At 36.6% G+C, this 17,374-nt stretch overlaps 2 protein-coding genes across 4 annotated transcripts; both read left to right on the top strand.

The window, feature by feature from the left end:
* Positions 1-2,415: 2,415 nt before the first annotated feature.
* On the top strand, positions 2,416-10,676 carry LOC110903875 (L-ascorbate oxidase homolog). Of its 3 annotated transcripts, XM_035983304.1 has the most exons (10): positions 2,416-3,239; positions 3,596-3,665; positions 6,689-8,298; positions 8,389-8,498; positions 8,596-8,866; positions 8,951-9,050; positions 9,203-9,548; positions 9,639-10,004; positions 10,083-10,164; positions 10,255-10,614. In XM_035983304.1, exons 3-10 carry the CDS (start codon positions 8,155-8,157, stop codon positions 10,450-10,452), a joined length of 1,617 nt encoding a protein of 538 aa, XP_035839197.1. In that variant the 5' UTR covers positions 2,416-3,239; positions 3,596-3,665; positions 6,689-8,154; the 3' UTR covers positions 10,453-10,614. The 3 variants fall into 3 exon arrangements, with proteins under 3 accessions (XP_035839197.1, XP_035839198.1, XP_022005366.1); XM_035983305.1 differs by lacking the exon at positions 3,596-3,665 and having other exon boundaries at positions 2,500-3,239; XM_022149674.2 differs by lacking the exons at positions 2,416-3,239; positions 3,596-3,665 and having other exon boundaries at positions 4,821-7,897; positions 8,121-8,298; positions 10,255-10,676.
* Positions 10,677-11,882: 1,206 nt separating this feature from the next.
* LOC110903876 (autophagy-related protein 101) lies at positions 11,883-14,127 on the top strand. The gene is made up of 7 exons (XM_022149675.2): positions 11,883-12,064; positions 12,262-12,298; positions 12,850-12,935; positions 13,037-13,132; positions 13,222-13,387; positions 13,488-13,650; positions 13,832-14,127. Exons 1-7 carry the CDS (start codon positions 12,032-12,034, stop codon positions 13,905-13,907), a joined length of 657 nt encoding a protein of 218 aa, XP_022005367.1. The 5' UTR covers positions 11,883-12,031; the 3' UTR covers positions 13,908-14,127.
* The last annotated feature ends 3,247 nt before the right edge of the window (positions 14,128-17,374 follow it).

The raw sequence follows: 17,374 nt of genomic DNA on the forward strand, positions 1-17,374 counted from the left end.
CGCAGAAATGGAGACATTAAAGAAGCAATTAGACGAATTGTTGGAAAAAGGATTCATACAGCCAAGTTCATCGCCATGGGGAGCACCGATTTTATTTGTTAAAAAGAAAGACGGATCCATACGTATGTGCATTGATTACCGTGAATTGAACAGGTCACAATTAAGAATCGGTATCCATTACCAAGGATCGATGATCTGTTCGATCAATTGCAAGGAGCTCGATTTTTCTCAAAATTCGATTTACGGTCAGGATATCATCAATTAAAGGTACAGGAAGAGGACATTCCTAAGACCGCTTTTAGAACAAGGTATGGCCATTATGAATTTACTGTCATGCCATTTGGTTTAACCAATGCCCCCGTCGCATTTAATATTATGAAAGTGTGGCATTTTACTCCGATAAAATATTTCCTAACTACGGTCCTGATGAGATTTCCACTGCCAAAATGATAAACACCGATACCACCGAAACTGACCGCGGCCGCTCGTTCCCGGGTAGTTAGGGGACGGGGGTTGCGACAAAATGAGAAAGAATGAGACTTTTTCAAGCTATCATGTTGATGACTTGTTGGAACAGTTGGTGGGCAAGGATGAATAGGTGGGCAAGGATGAATAGGTGTATCTCCTTGAATGAACCGGTGAAGATTCCAAACATTGTGAGGGAAATGAAGACTCCTAGCTTCCTTTGGGTTAGGAATCATTCTAGATCACTTGGATAAATGGAGGGATTTCGATATTGTCATGTAATTTCGTTTTTGCTTGTTTGTAGTGTTGCTTGTTTGCTCGTGCTAAGTGCTAACGTCTTGCTCGTCTTTTTCCGTTTTATAAAAGTTGCCATTAAAATAAATAAATTTATTTATTTATTGTAAACTTAATTAACTTCAAAATTAAATTATTTTTAAAAACAAAATTGGGTTGGCCGGCCCTAATTAAGTGGTTCCCGTTGTCTTCGCGAGTTGCTTACATTCCATGTGCAATTGACATAAACCCTTCTCTCTTAATTAATTCTTGTTGAAAGAATGATAGCTTATATTGTTTTTATATAAAGTGTTCATTCAAATATTCCATTTTATAATCTCTAACTGATTGACAAAGTTGTTGTAACAGATTGATATAGTTGGAGGGCCTTATTGCAACTTTCATTGAGTCGGTGTATATTGGGAGATAGTTCAAGGGTGCTGGATGTAACATTAGATATTTGTGGTATATAATGAGAGTTTCTCTCTCATTGTTCTAGATCCATCATCTCTGTTCATCTTCCACATTCACTCCGATCTAGTTTCACCCTTTGTATTTCTTGTTGTTGTATTGTACTGATCTGCTGGTGTTGTTGGTGAGATCTCAACTGTGAGATCAAGCTTTGTAGATCAGGTTGTTTCTTTCTGTATTGTTCTTGTTTGTATTGTATTCATATAGATCAACTGATTAAATCAGTTGATCTGAACATCTGTTCATATAGATCTTACATTTAGTAAGATCATTGGGTATTGGGGGGTGTTTTCTGGTTTGGGTGAATAATAAGATTTTGGTCACTGTTTTGTCGCTATTGCTTTGTTCTTGTTCTGTGTGATTGATACCATAAGTTTTCTACATGGTATCAGAGCTAAACAAGCTCTTGGTTGATTGATTGTTCTTCCGCTGTTTCATATCTCTTTTGTGTTTTTTCTTGTAGGTTGTCTTAGGGTTTCTGATCTTGAGAAACCCTAGTTGGTTGATCTTGGGGGTGATATTGAGTTAGGGTTTGTGAAACCCTAATCGGAGGATTTGCTTGGGTCCTTCATTGGAATCTGTGAGAAGACTGCGTTGGTCTCTGAAACCCTAGAAGGATTCAGAGCAAACCAACCAGTGTTAGTTCATTGCTGTTGGTGATTGACTTGTAACCCTAGAAGGTTACAGTTGTCATCTTGTGTGAAGACTTGCACCCACTGTGAGATCTTTCCTTCTCTGTAGTTAGTTTTTCTTGTCTTGTTGGTTGATTAGTTGAAGTCGGGGTAGTGAGGACCGGCACCTTGTTTGTTGTTTGTTTGATATTTCTTGTTTGTTTGTGCTCCTGTGATACGCTTGTCCAGGCACCTTTAGAGTGACGAACCTGGAATCTGGCCTCTGTCACAGTTAGCCTTTTTTGAGTGTTTGTTTTGTGTCTTCTTGTTGTTTGATTATCTGTTGTTTGTTTGGTGTGTATCTGTTTGTGATCATGGGGGATACTAGTACCTCTGCTACTATGATTAGCAAACTTGATATTGGAGACCCTCTGTACCTTCACCCTAGTGACTCTAGTACCCTAACCATTGTTAGTATAAAGTTAAAAGGAACTGAAAATTACCCTGTCTGGTCTAATGCTATGAGACTTGCTTTAGAAGCAAAAAATAAATATGGGTTTATTGATGGTAAATGTATAAAACCAAAAGATGATCAGGTCTTAGCAAATCAGTGGGAAAGGTGTAATTCAGTTGTGATTACATGGTTATTAAACTCTATTTCTGAGGAGTTATTTCTGGGGCAAGTTTTTTCTAAACTTGCCTCAGAAGTCTGGACTGATTTGAAAGAGTCATTTGATAAGGTGGATGGTTCTGTTGTGTATGATTTGTATAAAAGAATAAATGGTATTTCTCAAAATGGAAGCACTGTTGCTGAATACTATAACAGGCTGACAACCATGTGGAAGCAGTTTGATGCAATGGTGCAGCTTCCTACATGTTCTTGTCAGGCTGCTAAAGATTACAATGATTTTTCCACACTTATTAAACTAATGCAGTTTCTTATGGGGCTTGATGATATTTATCAGCCTGTAAGAACAAATTTGTTAACAAGAGAACCATTCCCTTCAGTTAAGGTTGCATTTTCTATTGTGTCCAGAGAGGAGTCTCATAGGCTGGCCTCAAATGGATCTAAGGGTCAAAATGTGTCTTTTGTAACTAAGTCAAATCAGTCATTTGATTCTAGGAAGAAGAATACTAGGGGTCCTAATCCTAACCTAAAATGTTCTCATTGTAATATGCTTGGTCATACGGTTGACCGGTGTTATGAGGTTATTGGATATCCACCTGGTTTTAGGAAAAGATCAGGTGGGCAGTCTTATAGATCTAATGTGTCTAATAATAATAATAAAAGTAATTCTACTGTTGGGTCTTCAAATTCTGTTGGTACTGCTATGCCTTTCACTTCTGAGCAGATTTCTAAGTTGTTGAGTCTTGTTGGAGAAAGTTCTGGTGGTGAACAGGCTAAATCTAATATGGGAGGTGAGTCTTCTGTAACTTGTAGCTTTGCTACAGGTTTTGTTAGTTGTTCAAGTTCTGCTATGTTTGAGTTTGAGTATAATTGGATTGTTGATTCTGGTGCTAATCAACACATGGTCAAGTCTGATAAAGGCATGTTTGATTGGGTTGATGTTTCTGATTATAATCTGAAAGTAAGTCATCCAAATGGAACTAATGTTAAAGTGTGTAAAATTGGTAAAATAAAACTTGTTAATAATGTCATTCTTGAAGATGTGTTTTATGTTCCTGGTTATAGTGTGAATTTGCTGTCTGTCTTTAAATTAGCTAAAGATAATAAGATAGGAGTCTTGTTTGATGAAAATCATTGTTTGCTTCAGGATTTGAGATCCAAGAAGGTCCTGGTGACTGGTAGTCAGGACAATGGTTTATACTTTGTTGGAAAACATGGTAATTCTGTTAATGTCTGTTTGAATAGTGTGTTTAAGTCAAGTTTGTGGCATAGTAGGCTAGGCCACCCGTCTGATCAGGTTCTAGCTGTTTTAAAAGGGTGTCTAGATATTAAAACTGTAGACCATGGTCCATGTGAAGTTTGCCATAAGGCAAAACAAGTGAGGGTTCCATTTCCTTTAAGTGATCATAAAACAAAAGAAATAGGTGATTTAGTTCACTTAGATGTATGGGGTCCATACAGAGTGTCTAGTAATGAAGGGTTTAAATATTTTCTAACTGTGGTTGATGATTACTCACGAACTGTGTGGTGTTACTTATTGAAAAATAAAATGGAAGTTTTTGAAAATATAACTGATTTTTATGAATTACTCTTAACTCAGTTTAAAAAAAGAGTAAAGATTTTCAGAAGTGATAATGGAACCGAGTTTGTAAATAATCGAATGAGTAGTTTTATAAGAAGTAAAGGTGTTTTACATCAAACAACATGTGCTTACACACCACAGCAAAATGGTGTGGTTGAGCGTAAACATAGGCATCTATTAAATATAGCTAGAGCCTTGATGTTTCAGGGTGGTCTACCTCTGAGTTTTTGGTCTGATTGTGTTCTGACTGCTGTTTACCTGATTAACAGGTTACCCTCTTCTGTGCTGTTAGGTAAAAGTCCGTATGAGATAGTCTTTGGTTTTAAACCCTCTTTAATGCATCTTAGAAACTTCGGGTGTTTGTGTTTTAGCACTGTGTTAAATGAATCAGACAAGTTCACTTATCATGCTGATAAGTGTGTATTGATTGGGTATTCTAATGTCAAGAAGGGGTATAAATTGTGGAGTCTAGATAATAAGAAGGTCTTATTTTCTAGAGATGTCAAGTTTTATGAGGATGTTTACCCTTTTAAGAATAAACATGTTGGTAATTCAGATTTTATTGATAAAACCTTAAATCATATAACCTTTTTTGATTGCTATGATACTGAAACACCTGAAGTTTCACAAATGCCCGATGATGAAGAGGGTAATAATGGCTCTCATGGTAGTTCCAGTGATGATCAGCAGCCATTAGGACCCTCCACATCTACCATAACCAGTATTGCTGATCAACCTCAGCAAGTTCCAACTGGTTATGAAGGAAGTAGTGAAACTGGGTTTTATGGCGAGGCAGAGGACAGTGGAACACCAAGTGATGAGACCAACCTATCTGAGGGTGCTGGTCTAGGTCTTAGAAAGTCCACTAGGACTTCAGTTGTTCCAAAAAGGTTTGAGGATTATGTGTTAAGTGGAAATGCTAAGTATAGTATTGATAAAACTGTGAATTATGCTTGTTTGTCTAAAGAAAACTTTAGCTTTGTTAGTTTGTTGAATAAAACTCTTGAACCCACTTGTTATGATGAGGCTGCTAAAGACCCTAGGTGGGTCGAGGCAATGAATAAGGAAATGGAGGCCTTATTCAGAAATAACACCTGGACACTTGTTGATTTACCCCCTGGTAGAAAACCCATTGGCTGTAAATGGGTTTATAAGGTCAAGTACAAGTCTAGTGGAGAAATAGAAAGGTTCAAAGCTAGACTTGTGGCCAAGGGGTTTAATCAAAGGGAAGGCTTGGATTTTGGGGAAACCTTTTCACCGGTAGTGAAAATGGTAACTGTGAGATGTATAATTGCCCTTGCTGTTCAAAATGATTGGCCTATGTTTCAGCTTGACATTAATAATGCCTTCTTGTATGGCACTATTAATGAAGATGTGTATATGTGTTTGCCTAAGGGTTATTATTCTCCTGATGAGACTAGAGTTTGTAAATTGGTTAAATCGTTGTATGGGCTGAAACAGGCCCCTAGGAAGTGGAATGAAAAGTTGAGCAGTGTTCTTGTTGATTATGGTTTTGTGCAAAGTAAATGTGACCATTCTATGTATGTGTTGTCTAGAAATGGTGTGTTTATTGTGCTTCTTGTGTATGTGGATGATATTGTTGTTACTGGGAATAATATTGATGAAGTGAATAAAATTAAGGGTGTTTTGAATTTGAATTTTCAAATCAAAGACTTAGGTAAGTTGAAATATTTCTTGGGTATTGAGGTTTTGTATAACAAGTCTGGTGTGTGTTTGAATCAAAGAAAATATTGCTTAGAACTTCTAAGTGAGTTTGGGTATTTAGCTTGTAAACCTATTAAAACACCCATTGAACAAAGTTATCTAATAACTGCCAAGATTTCTAAAAACCAAAGTGTTTTGAAAAATATTACTGGTTTTCAAAAGCTGGTTGGTAAGTTGATTTATCTTTCTTTGACACGACCGGATATCAGTTATGCTGTGCAGTTTCTGAGTCAGTTTATGCACAGCCCAACTGATATGCACTTGCAGATTGCTTTAAGATTATTAAGGTATCTCAAGTCAGGTCCAGGTTGTGGTTTGCTGTTTAAAAAGGATGATAAGTTGGGTTTAGTTGGTTTTGTAGACTCAGACTGGGCTAAATGTCTATCTACAAGAAAGTCTGTGACTGGTTATTGTGTATATCTTGGTGGTTCATTAGTTTCTTGGAAAAGCAAGAAACAGAGTACTGTTTCTAGGTCTACAGGTGAGGCAGAATATCGTGCCATGTGTTCGGCAACATGTGAGATTATGTGGTTGCTGAACTTATTGAGAGAAGTTGGTGTTAACTGTGAATTACCAGTTAAATTATACTGTGACAGTAAAGCTGCTATATCTATAGCAGCCAATCCTGTCTTCCATGAAAAAACCAAGCATTTTGAGGTTGACCTTCATTTTCTGAGAGAAAAAGTTGGTTCAGGAATTATTGAAACAGTTAAGGTTGACTCTGAGAGTCAACCTGCAGATGGTTTTACAAAAGGGTTGAGTGTTGAGCAGCATAAGGTATTCTGTGAAAAGTTAGGGATGGTTAATTGGTTTTCATATTTGAATGAAGAGGGGATGTTGAAAGAATGATAGCTTATATTGTTTTTATATAAAGTGTTCATTCAAATATTCCATTTTATAATCTCTAACTGATTGACAAAGTTGTTGTAACAGATTGATATAGTTGGAGGGCCTTATTGCAACTTTCATTGAGTCGGTGTATATTGGGAGATAGTTCAAGGGTGCTGGATGTAACATTAGATATTTGTGGTATATAATGAGAGTTTCTCTCTCATTGTTCTAGATCCATCATCTCTGTTCATCTTCCACATTCACTCCGATCTAGTTTCACCCTTTGTATTTCTTGTTGTTGTATTGTACTGATCTGCTGGTGTTGTTGGTGAGATCTCAACTGTGAGATCAAGCTTTGTAGATCAGGTTGTTTCTTTCTGTATTGTTCTTGTTTGTATTGTATTCATATAGATCAACTGATTAAATCAGTTGATCTGAACATCTGTTCATATAGATCTTACATTTAGTAAGATCATTGGGTATTGGGGGGTGTTTTCTGGTTTGGGTGAATAATAAGATTTTGGTCACTGTTTTGTCGCTATTGCTTTGTTCTTGTTCTGTGTGATTGATACCATAAGTTTTCTACAAAACTCTAATTCTTCACTTCAAAGTCATCATCTTAACAAAACTCTAAGCATTTATGGTTGATCCGTTCTCCACTGCGGCATTCTAGGGTTTCACCCGCGAGCCTAAACCCAGGACCGGCCCTGAGAATTCATGTACCCTGTTCGAGCTCGAAAAAACGTGCCCTTAGGGCCGCCCAAAATTCTTTTTTTTATTAGTTTTTAGAAAATATTTGGGTATTGGGCTCATTAACCTAATGGGCTAAATAGTTTAAACAATATGATTTTTTTAAGTGTGCCTATGTTAATATTTTTTTGGTTATACCCTATTAAAAAAATCTGTTTACATATATAATGTCGGATTTTTTTTTTAAATTGCGTGCCCTATGAAATCACGGGCCCTGTTCGGTTGTCCTCCCCGCCCTCCTTCAGGGCCGGCTCTGCCTAAACCCTACATGGCTCATGTCACAATAATTTATTTTGGAGTCAACTAGATCTCACTATAGTTCACATTTTCAAAATTATGACTCTTTTATACCGATCATTAATGACCAGCTTGAAGTACGGAGTTTCAGATCTTAATTTTGTTTTCTAAATCGATTCCATGTTACCCGACGTGATGTTTCTATTCTTGTCTTCGTGTATAAATTGTCCAATGGACTTGTTTACGATCATCACTCATCTTCTTGATCTTCTTCTTTCCCCGTCTGTTCGAACTTGGGGAGTTTCATCAGTTGTTTTCAATTATGTAAGTATTTATAAATGTCACTTGATCATGAGTTATTTAAACATCTAGTGTTTTTCATTAGTTGCAAAATTAGATAGTGCATGCATACATCTGCTTTTCATGGGAAGTCATGCATGCATGCTTGATAGTTATTGTGTTAGCTATGTATTGTTTATAAGTTGTAAAAATAGTTTGCATGGAAGTGTTTAGCTTAATTTTCTTAATTCATGCTTTAATGGAACAGTTATTAGATTCTTGGAAGGGTGTAGACCGAAAACATGAACCAGACCGTTTTCCTACCGTTTTATCTTGGATTTCTGGCTTGGTTGTGTGTCTTCTGTGTGAAGGCTGAAGACCCATACAGATTTTTTACTTTTGAGGTTACATATGGAGAGATTTCACCTCTTGGAGTTCCTCAAAGGGTAATAATCAACATGATTCTAGTTATTCCGCGCGCATGATATTGACAAACATCTTAACTTGAAAACTCTTCTTGTTTATATTCATTGTAGGGCATACTCATCAACGGCCAGTTCCCTGCCCCAACCATTGACTGCGTCACCAACGACAATGTAATTGTCAATGTCATTAATAAGCTAGATGAGCCGTTTCTTATCACCTGGTGCGTGTTCGTTTTTGTTCTTTGGCTGCTTGTTAAGCTCCCTTTGATCAATAAGTATTTTGGGCATATAAGTAATACCTTAATAAATGCAAAACAGGAATGGCATCAAACAGAGAAAAACCTCATGGCAAGATGGAGTATTGGGGACAAACTGCCCGATCCCGCCAAACGCAAACTGGACATACCATATGCAAATGAAAGATCAAATTGGATCCTACTCTTACTTCCCTTCAACCAAGATGCATAGAGCTTCTGGTGGTTTCGGTGCAATTAACGTTAGAGCAAGGGCCGTGATTTTTGTCCCGTATCTTAAACCAGTTGAGGAATTCACTTTACTCATCAGTGACTGGTGGAAATCTGATCACAAGGTCTTTTAACTGCCTCCTTGTTCTTGTTACATAAATAAAATGTTTATTGTAGACAAAACAGTTAATTGTGTTTTCTTTTTTCAGGTTCTATCTCAAATTCTGGACTCTGGGAAACCTCTTCCTATGGCTGATGGTCTTCTCATCAATGGGCGTCCTTCTTCAACCTCTTTTACTGTTCAAGGAGGTATTAAATCCATATATATATATATATATATATATATATATATATATATATATATATATATATATATATATATCCCCTTATGTATTCATGTGTAAACAAATTTAAATAGTTTGTTAAATACATATGGTGTTGATTCTTTGCTTGTGTTTCAGGTCAATTATACATGTTTAGGGTGTCAAATGTGGCATTGACTACTTCAATTAATTTTAGGATCCAAAACCATACACTAACACTTGTAGAGACAGAAGGATCGCATACTTTGCAAGAAGCGTATGAATCACTCGACCTTCATGTCGGTCAATCTGCTTCGTTTTTGGTCAGACTTCACGCTCCGGTAAAAGACTACTTCATTGTCGCCTCAACTCGTTTCACCAAGCCCACTCTTACTGCTACCGGAATCCTTCATTATGATGGCTCCCAAACTAAAGCTTCTTTGCCACTTCCTGATGGTCCTACCTATCATATCCACTGGTCAATGAAGCAGGCAAGAACAATCAGGTATATAAAACATTTTCTTGACTTTCATCGTCATTTGAATCAGTTTCAATTTTTATGGTAGCGGATTAACCTTTTTCGTGTTCTTTTTAGATGGAACTTGACAGCAAATGCAGCTAGACCTAACCCACAAGGTTCATATCATTATGGTACAATCCCGGTAACAAGAACAGTTGTGCTGGCTAATTCGGAAGCAAATATTAATGGCAAGCTTAGGTATGCCGTGAATCAAGTGTCATATGTTAACCCAACAACTCCATTGAAGATTGCTGATTTTTATAACATTTCTGGAGTTTTTAATGTAAACTCACTCAAAGATACTCCCCCTTCATTCTCTCCGATCTACGGTGTTTCTGTTCTTGGGTTCACTCTTCATGATTACGCTGAAATCGTCTTCCAAAACAATGAGAACACCATTCAGTCATGGCATCTTGATGGTTCAGACTTTTGGACCGTTGGGTAAGCTTCTTTTTCGATCTTTTTCTTGTGTTCCTAAAGATCAACTGATCTCACATGATAACAATTTTCAAATTGTAGGTTTGGTTCAGGCGTATGGAACTCGACACTTAGGAGGAGATTCTACAATCTGAATGATGCTACAACAAGACACACTGTGCAGGTAACATTGCTTTTATGGATCATTTAACAATCTGATTTTTTATATAAAAATTAGAATCTTAGAACAAATTATTTGTAATTTTATCGACAGGTATATCCGAAATCATGGAGCTCAATATTGGTTTCTTTGGATAACAAGGGCATGTGGAATCTGAGGTCTGCAATCTGGCCAAGGCGATACCTGGGACAAGAGTTGTATATTCGCATATGGAACGATGAAAAGAGTTTTCACACTGAATATGACATCCCAGAAAATGCATTAAGATGTGGTTTGGCACCATTGAAGTAGAAAAGATCTTGAATTATTGTTGGATGTAGCTTTGATTGTATTTTATAACTTCTTTCCATTTTTAGGCGGTTACGAGGGTGTAACCGTGTTAAAGAGGATGAAAGAACTTGATTTTCAGTAACCTTAATAAGTTAATAGTGTTTTAAAATTCTTATTGTGTAATATCCTCTGCCTTTTAATCTCTTTTAATTTCAGTAATAACAAGAATGGTGAATGGTTGACTAGTTGCATACTTGCATAAGCTGTTTTTTTTGTTGGGCCATTTATGTAATGGGCTAAGATCTTTTCTTTTATCAGTTGGGTTGATTGAGTGATACAGGCCGGACCTTTAGTTTATAGCGATAAGATATAAACCAATTACAGTAAGGCCCATAAGAGCCCAACAACTTTCAAGAATCATTTGGTCATCTAAATTACAATTTACACCTACAAATGATGAAGCTAAGAATGAAGTTATTCTAAATTTTCGAAAATGGTTTGAAGACGTGTATAGTTTATTTCTATAAATATGGGACAAAGCCGATATATTAGGGTTTTCGAACTCTGCTGATAAAAGATTAGTATGTTGAAGACTTGGTTGCATTAGATAAATATGAGCTATTTAGTGGCGGACCTACTGCCATCCTGTAAAAAAAGTTTAGTGTATTATTTAGGCAAAAATCGGGATCGCACATCTTGAAAACATGGGTAAACATTCCGCCCCCCCCCCCCCACCCCAAGAAAATAAATCTTGGGTTTGCCACTGTGTATAAGGTGCTTTCCATTTATCACAGGGGATAAGGTTGAACGCTATTTGAATCGAGTAGATACAACTCGACTTGATATTTACATCCGAGTTAGAAATTGAGCTCATATTTGCCTTGCCTCTAGCTCGAGGTTGCTCGTAGCTCGATGACTTGGCTCATCTTTCAGTTATAATAACTTTGTATGTTTCTTTTTATTAGAGTGTTAATAACAATCTCAACTCAAGTTATACAAATATCAAAAAATTTAACAACTAACAATATACAAGAAAATGTGATAAGTTATACGAGCCGATAAGTTAGTTACCTGAACTCAGTAATCTCAAGCTAAATCAGCTCGAGTTTATATACTAGTGAGCTACCTACATTCTGAACTCGATCAACTCTAACAATAATACAAGCCAGAGAGCTCGAGCCAAATCAACTCAAGTTTTTAATGAACTAATTTATACGAACCGATGGTCGAGCTGTGAGCCAACTCTTTTGGAACATGTTTGTTCCATTAACTAAGGGAGTAGAAAAAAAGCTAGAAATAAAAAAAATAATAGCCATGAAGGTAGAATAGTTGAAGAGGTCAAATTACCTTCTTTCAAAAACTTGGGAAACAAAAGATTAAATTCCCAAAGTTGAAGGGTCATATTTTAATTAATACGAATACTTGAGGCGGTATGCCCCAAAAAGCAAAACAAAAACACAAACACAAACACAAAGTAACTTGAACGAAACGGATCGAATCGCGACGTATTCAACCCGTAAATCTCGATTACACGTAGAATTTTGCTAGGGTTCTTCAGAAGCAAAAATCCCATAGCTGAATCAAGTTCACGACAGATATAATGAACTGCGAAGTTTGTCAACTCAAAGAACTGGTAATTTCTAGAAATGTTTAACCCCCATTCATACTGTATGCTGCTGGATTTTAGTATTCCATTTAACTTTATTATAGATAATCAGTATAGATTTTTTTTTAAATATTATATAACATATTTTATTAATTGTTCATCATTAACTTACCTTCTTTGTTTGTAAATTCTACTTTCGTTATAAAAAGTTGTTCTGTTTGCAGGATGTGGAGTACTTTGAGATACGCGAAGTTCTTCGATGTAAGTTTGTTTTTATTCATCCCTAACTGCCTAAAAAATTAATTTGGTAAAGGTACTAGACTTTTGTATGTTGTAGTTTGCCTAACACAATGCTTTAGATGACCAACTTTTACACTCTAACCGCCTGTTATCAGTCTACGATCGGTTATACTGCAATCGTCTTGGGGCGTTTCAAGATGCTATGTTGATTTTAAAGGTGGCGGTTGGAAGTTATTCGGTTCATTATTCTAATGTTATCTTGGTAAAATCAACATAGTGTCATTTTATAACATTATCGTATCCGGATCATGTTTTTTTTTAAATGATACAAGAATCTGCTTCAAATTACATTGTTTTTATTGTCTTGAGCTACTTGGTTGAGGTTGGAGCCATGGTAATGCGTGCTTGAACAATTCCGTTCCTAAATGCGGTGAACAGCTACAGCTGATGTTTACCGACTACACAATGCTCTAATCCAGTAGTACCGTGTGTGTGTGTGTGTGTGTGTTTCTCGCCTTTTCTGGCGAATGAAATTTTCATAAAACACATTCATATGAGCAACGTCCTTGCAGGCATCCTGCACACGGTTTTCTTTCACAGAGCTTTAGGACTGGTACGGCCCAAAGACATTCATTTGGAGCTTTTTGAAATTACATACGTAAGTTATATCCGCATCGCGCATCCTTGGATGATTAATGCATCATTTTACATAAAGTCGGAATTATTCATTTCACTTAATGCGGGGACTTTATTTTCTAGGTGCAATGTGGCGATGCCGAACTTGAGAAGAAAGTCGATGAAAAGATTGACCAGTTCATTGACAGGGTAGAGAAACACCCAAACAAGAAAAATCAGGTTTCATAAATCAATTTAAGGTTTCTTGTAATTAATGTTTTTTCTCTGAGTGCTTGATGTTAACATCTTGATTGATGTTAATGATGCAGATATGTTTATCTTTCTTCGAAGTAAAGAACAAACAAGCAACATGGTTTACTCACAAAGTCGAACGCTTATACTGGGAGCAGTGGTATATAAATTTAAACGTTGCTCAACACCCCAAACCACATTCTGGCAAATCGCATCATTCTAAATTAACTGTACACCCTGGAGGTATAATGGATTATTTTTCGGCTCTCTTTCTTTAAAATTTATATATATTTGTAGCACATGGTTTGATGTTAAATTATACACAATTTTTACTATGTTACAGAAAGTGCATCGGACGAGAGAAATGCTAGGCGGGCAGCACTCGAGTCTTCTCTGCATGAAGTTTTATTTCAAATAATTAAATTCGTTAATGAGAAAAAAGATCACATTCCTCCAATACCAAATAAGGAAGGAGTCTCATTTCCCTATGAAATTACTATCTCGAGGTAAGACTTGAATTACAAACGGGTCAGGTCAAGGTCTAAACGGGCTGTTATAACACTTATCAAATTGGTACGGGTCAAAATGGGTTTGCCTTGAAATGGGTCGTTTTAGGTGTATTTGTATCAACGGGCCTGTATAAATTAGTCTTTGACCAATAATTTTGACTGCTGGCTTTATTTGTAGTTCATCGGATTCAGCGTTTGGGATGGACATGATCAAGAGGATGCTCCAAACTGGGCATCCTACAATGCTCAGCTGATTGCTGCTTACATTTCCACAGCTTATGGATGGGAAGAGGTGGGGCCCATGTAAATTGGTGTTCTGTAAATATAAATTTGTTTAACGAAAGAATGTAAGGGCTCTAGATTAAGATTAGTAGATTTTAGGAGAGAGTTCACAACCTGCCATCAATGTGTTTAGATTGTTGGATCAAATTTGAAGTTTGTTCTCTGATGAATTTGTCATTCCAATGGCCTGTTTATTTCACAAAACAGTTAACGATTACGATCATCAATAAGAATATAAACATTATAACTGTAACAAGAATTATTCATATTGAAATTGCTGCGTTCGGTTGGAGATCAGTGCAGAACAGATCCTAACAAAAGTTGAACTGGTAAAAAGAAAAGTTCCAGTTGACTCTCAAGTTTGTGGTATGTGTGGTGTGGATGATGAGACGACTGACCATTGCCTCATAAACTGTTTGTATGCAAAGAAAGCATGGACCGGTACTGGTCTAGCATTCCTAGGCTATCTTGTGACACGGTAGCCCTGGTATTGGAGTTTCCAAATCAGATTCAAAAATCTTGCCAGGATAAGAAGCTGCTTCTATCGATCTTCTTGGTGGCGATTTGGATGTTGTAGGGAGCGAGGAATGATTTAATCTTCAAAAAACGGGTCAAAATCAGTTAATGGTGTGGTGAAAAACAGACGAATGGTTTCACATGGATAAAAAATAAGGCGGAAAAGTACATGTGGGATTGGGATTTTTTGGTGTGATTTTGAATGTAATATATAGTTTCAAGTTGGGATATTGGGTTTAAATAACCCCAACTTTCACCATTAGTCGATAACACTCTCAACTTTCGGTTTGTACCATATCACTCCCAACTTTTAATTTATTTTCCTACAACACTCCAAAACTAACCCAGTTTGCTGACATCAGCTGTCACGTCACCAAACCAGTGCCACATCAGTTGTCACGTCAACAAAATAAGCTACGTCGGCTGCCACGTCATCAAAATAAGCTACTTCAGCTGCCACATCATCAAAAAATGTCATGTTAGATGCCACATCACCACATAAGTTCCACATCAGCAAAAAAAACTAACTGGGTTAGTGTTCAGTCAGTTTTGGAGTGCCAGAGGAAAATAAGTTGAAAGTTGGGAGTGGTGTGATACAAATCGAAAGTTGGGAGTGTTATTGACCAATTGGTAAAAATTTGGATTATTAAAATCCAATATCCCTTTCAAATTTAATATATAATATCCTCTCAATAGAAATATTAATAGAAATGCTTTCATATAATATAAAATAAGTTATAATAAATACCAAAACTTTGAATTATATATGATCTCATCATTGGTTCACATGGTGAAGGGGTATTTTTCGTCATGTAGCGTCCATGTCAGCATGAGTGAAATTACTCACAAAATGGTATAATAGTGTGAAGTGTGTGAATCAAACAAAACCAACCACTCTCTCTGTCTCTCTCTCCCCCCTCGTGTGATCGAGACCATGAAGAAGCCTTTTTCACATACAGGGGGGAGGAGGGTAGTGTACCACATGTGGTTGGATGTGAAATGGAATTTCACATGATCATTACGCATGGTCTAAAAGATAAAAAAAATCATGGAATTATATATCTTATATTAGCTCTCTAATGGTATTGTGTTTGTTGCATAAAAAAAGTGTTGGTGAATTCAAATCTTTGTTAAAAAACATGTATGAAAAAAGGGAGAGTATATTTACTCAAAGCCATTAATTAAAAAGGGAGATTACATTTAGTCAGTCATTTATCAAATTTAGCAACCTAGGGTTTTTGAAAATAAAGTAAAGTACTATCCTAAGGGGAAGGGGCACTTCACGCGTAGGGGATCAAGAGTTCGAACTAGTGCTATAATCAGTGTTGTAAAAATCGCGATTAGTCGGCGACTAGTCGTCAGTCGACTCTCTACTGATTATTTTTTCATTAATCAGTCAATTAATCGCTAGTTGGGCCTAGTCGGTCCTAATCGGCCCTAATCGGTTGGCCAAAAATCGGGAAAATCGGAAAATCACATATTCCGGCCAAAACCTGCCAGATTCCAATCAAAACTTGTCTACTTAAAAAATTACGTAAAAAAATATGTGTCTATATGTATAAAACTTAAAATTGTACATAAAAAGTCCGATCCGATTAATCCCGAGTAATCCCGATTAATCGCTAGTCCCCACCCCACCGGCCGACTAGCGCCTAACGAGTTCTACAACCATGGCTATAACAACATCGCCACCTCTTACGGTAAGCAAGACGGGTTGGTTAAGCTAGTAGTTTTACTAGTGTAAGGTTGAATTTGTTTGAGGAGGTTGTTGATCTTGAGATTGGTGGATGAGTTTTGATTGGTTAGGGCATTTAACTTTTTCTAAATTTAAAAAACATTTATGGCATGGGTATGTGCCGCCGTGTACTAGCTAATGGATACTTTGAGCCAAATTTAACATGACAGGTGTTGGTTGGTCGAGGCTAGGGTTAATACTCTCCTTCCTCCCTAAAGGCTCATAAACAAGACCGGTTGTTGAGATCAATGTTTTAAAACCCGGTAAATACCGGCCGGTTATACCGGTATTACCGTTTTCAGATGTAAATCCGGTACGAAACACCCCGGTAAATAAGTGAAACGGCATAAGGTTTGTACCGGCGGTAAAATCCGGTATACCGGTTTAAAAAGTAATACCGGTACCGGCCCAGGGTTATTTTAGTTTGGGTTATTACTTATTTTTATTATATATGTTACTTATCTTAGGTAATTTTATATATTATGATTATTCATAACTAAAAGTTCTTATTTAATATTGTATGAAACGAAAATAGTTATCCTCTAGTTGATGAGGATGACGATAATAGTGAATTTCATCTTTTATACGATCGTGAACTTGATGTATTCAATACTCAAATGCCTTAAACATACCGTACACTTTCATTTAAAAGAGTTTGTTGAAAAATTGAATGATTTTTTATTATCTTTTGGATTACTTTTTATTATGGATTTACTTTTGGATCATCTTTTAATATGTAATCATGCATTTTTGGATTAACTTTTGAGTTGATGTTGTAATTTATAAAAGAGTGAATTGCAAGTTTTGTCCTTTATCTTTAGGGCACTTTGCAGGCGGTGTCCTTTATGTTTAAAGTTGACGAGTTTTGTCCTTTATGTATTAAAATCAAGCACGTTTTACCCTTTGAGCCTAACCCAGTCATTTTTCCCAGTTAAAGCTGATCACGTGCATGTCATGTGAGGGGTAGTTCAGTCATTTAATGTACACCCTGAATCTTTACCCCCAAATTAAATAGGCCCAAACCCTAATTCTTCCCCATTTCTCCAAATCGTTCATCTTCCCCATTCCTCCAAATCGGTTTATCATCAACAAGTGCAAGCATCGATCTTTTCCCAAATTGAAGATGGTGAAGTGCCGATGTGGTAAAGAAGCAATAATCTTGACTTCTTGGACCGACAATAACCCTGG

The sequence above is a fragment of the Helianthus annuus genome, chromosome 14 (genome assembly GCF_002127325.2).
Source record: "Helianthus annuus cultivar XRQ/B chromosome 14, HanXRQr2.0-SUNRISE, whole genome shotgun sequence".
Classification (NCBI taxonomy): Eukaryota; Viridiplantae; Streptophyta; class Magnoliopsida; order Asterales; family Asteraceae; genus Helianthus; species Helianthus annuus.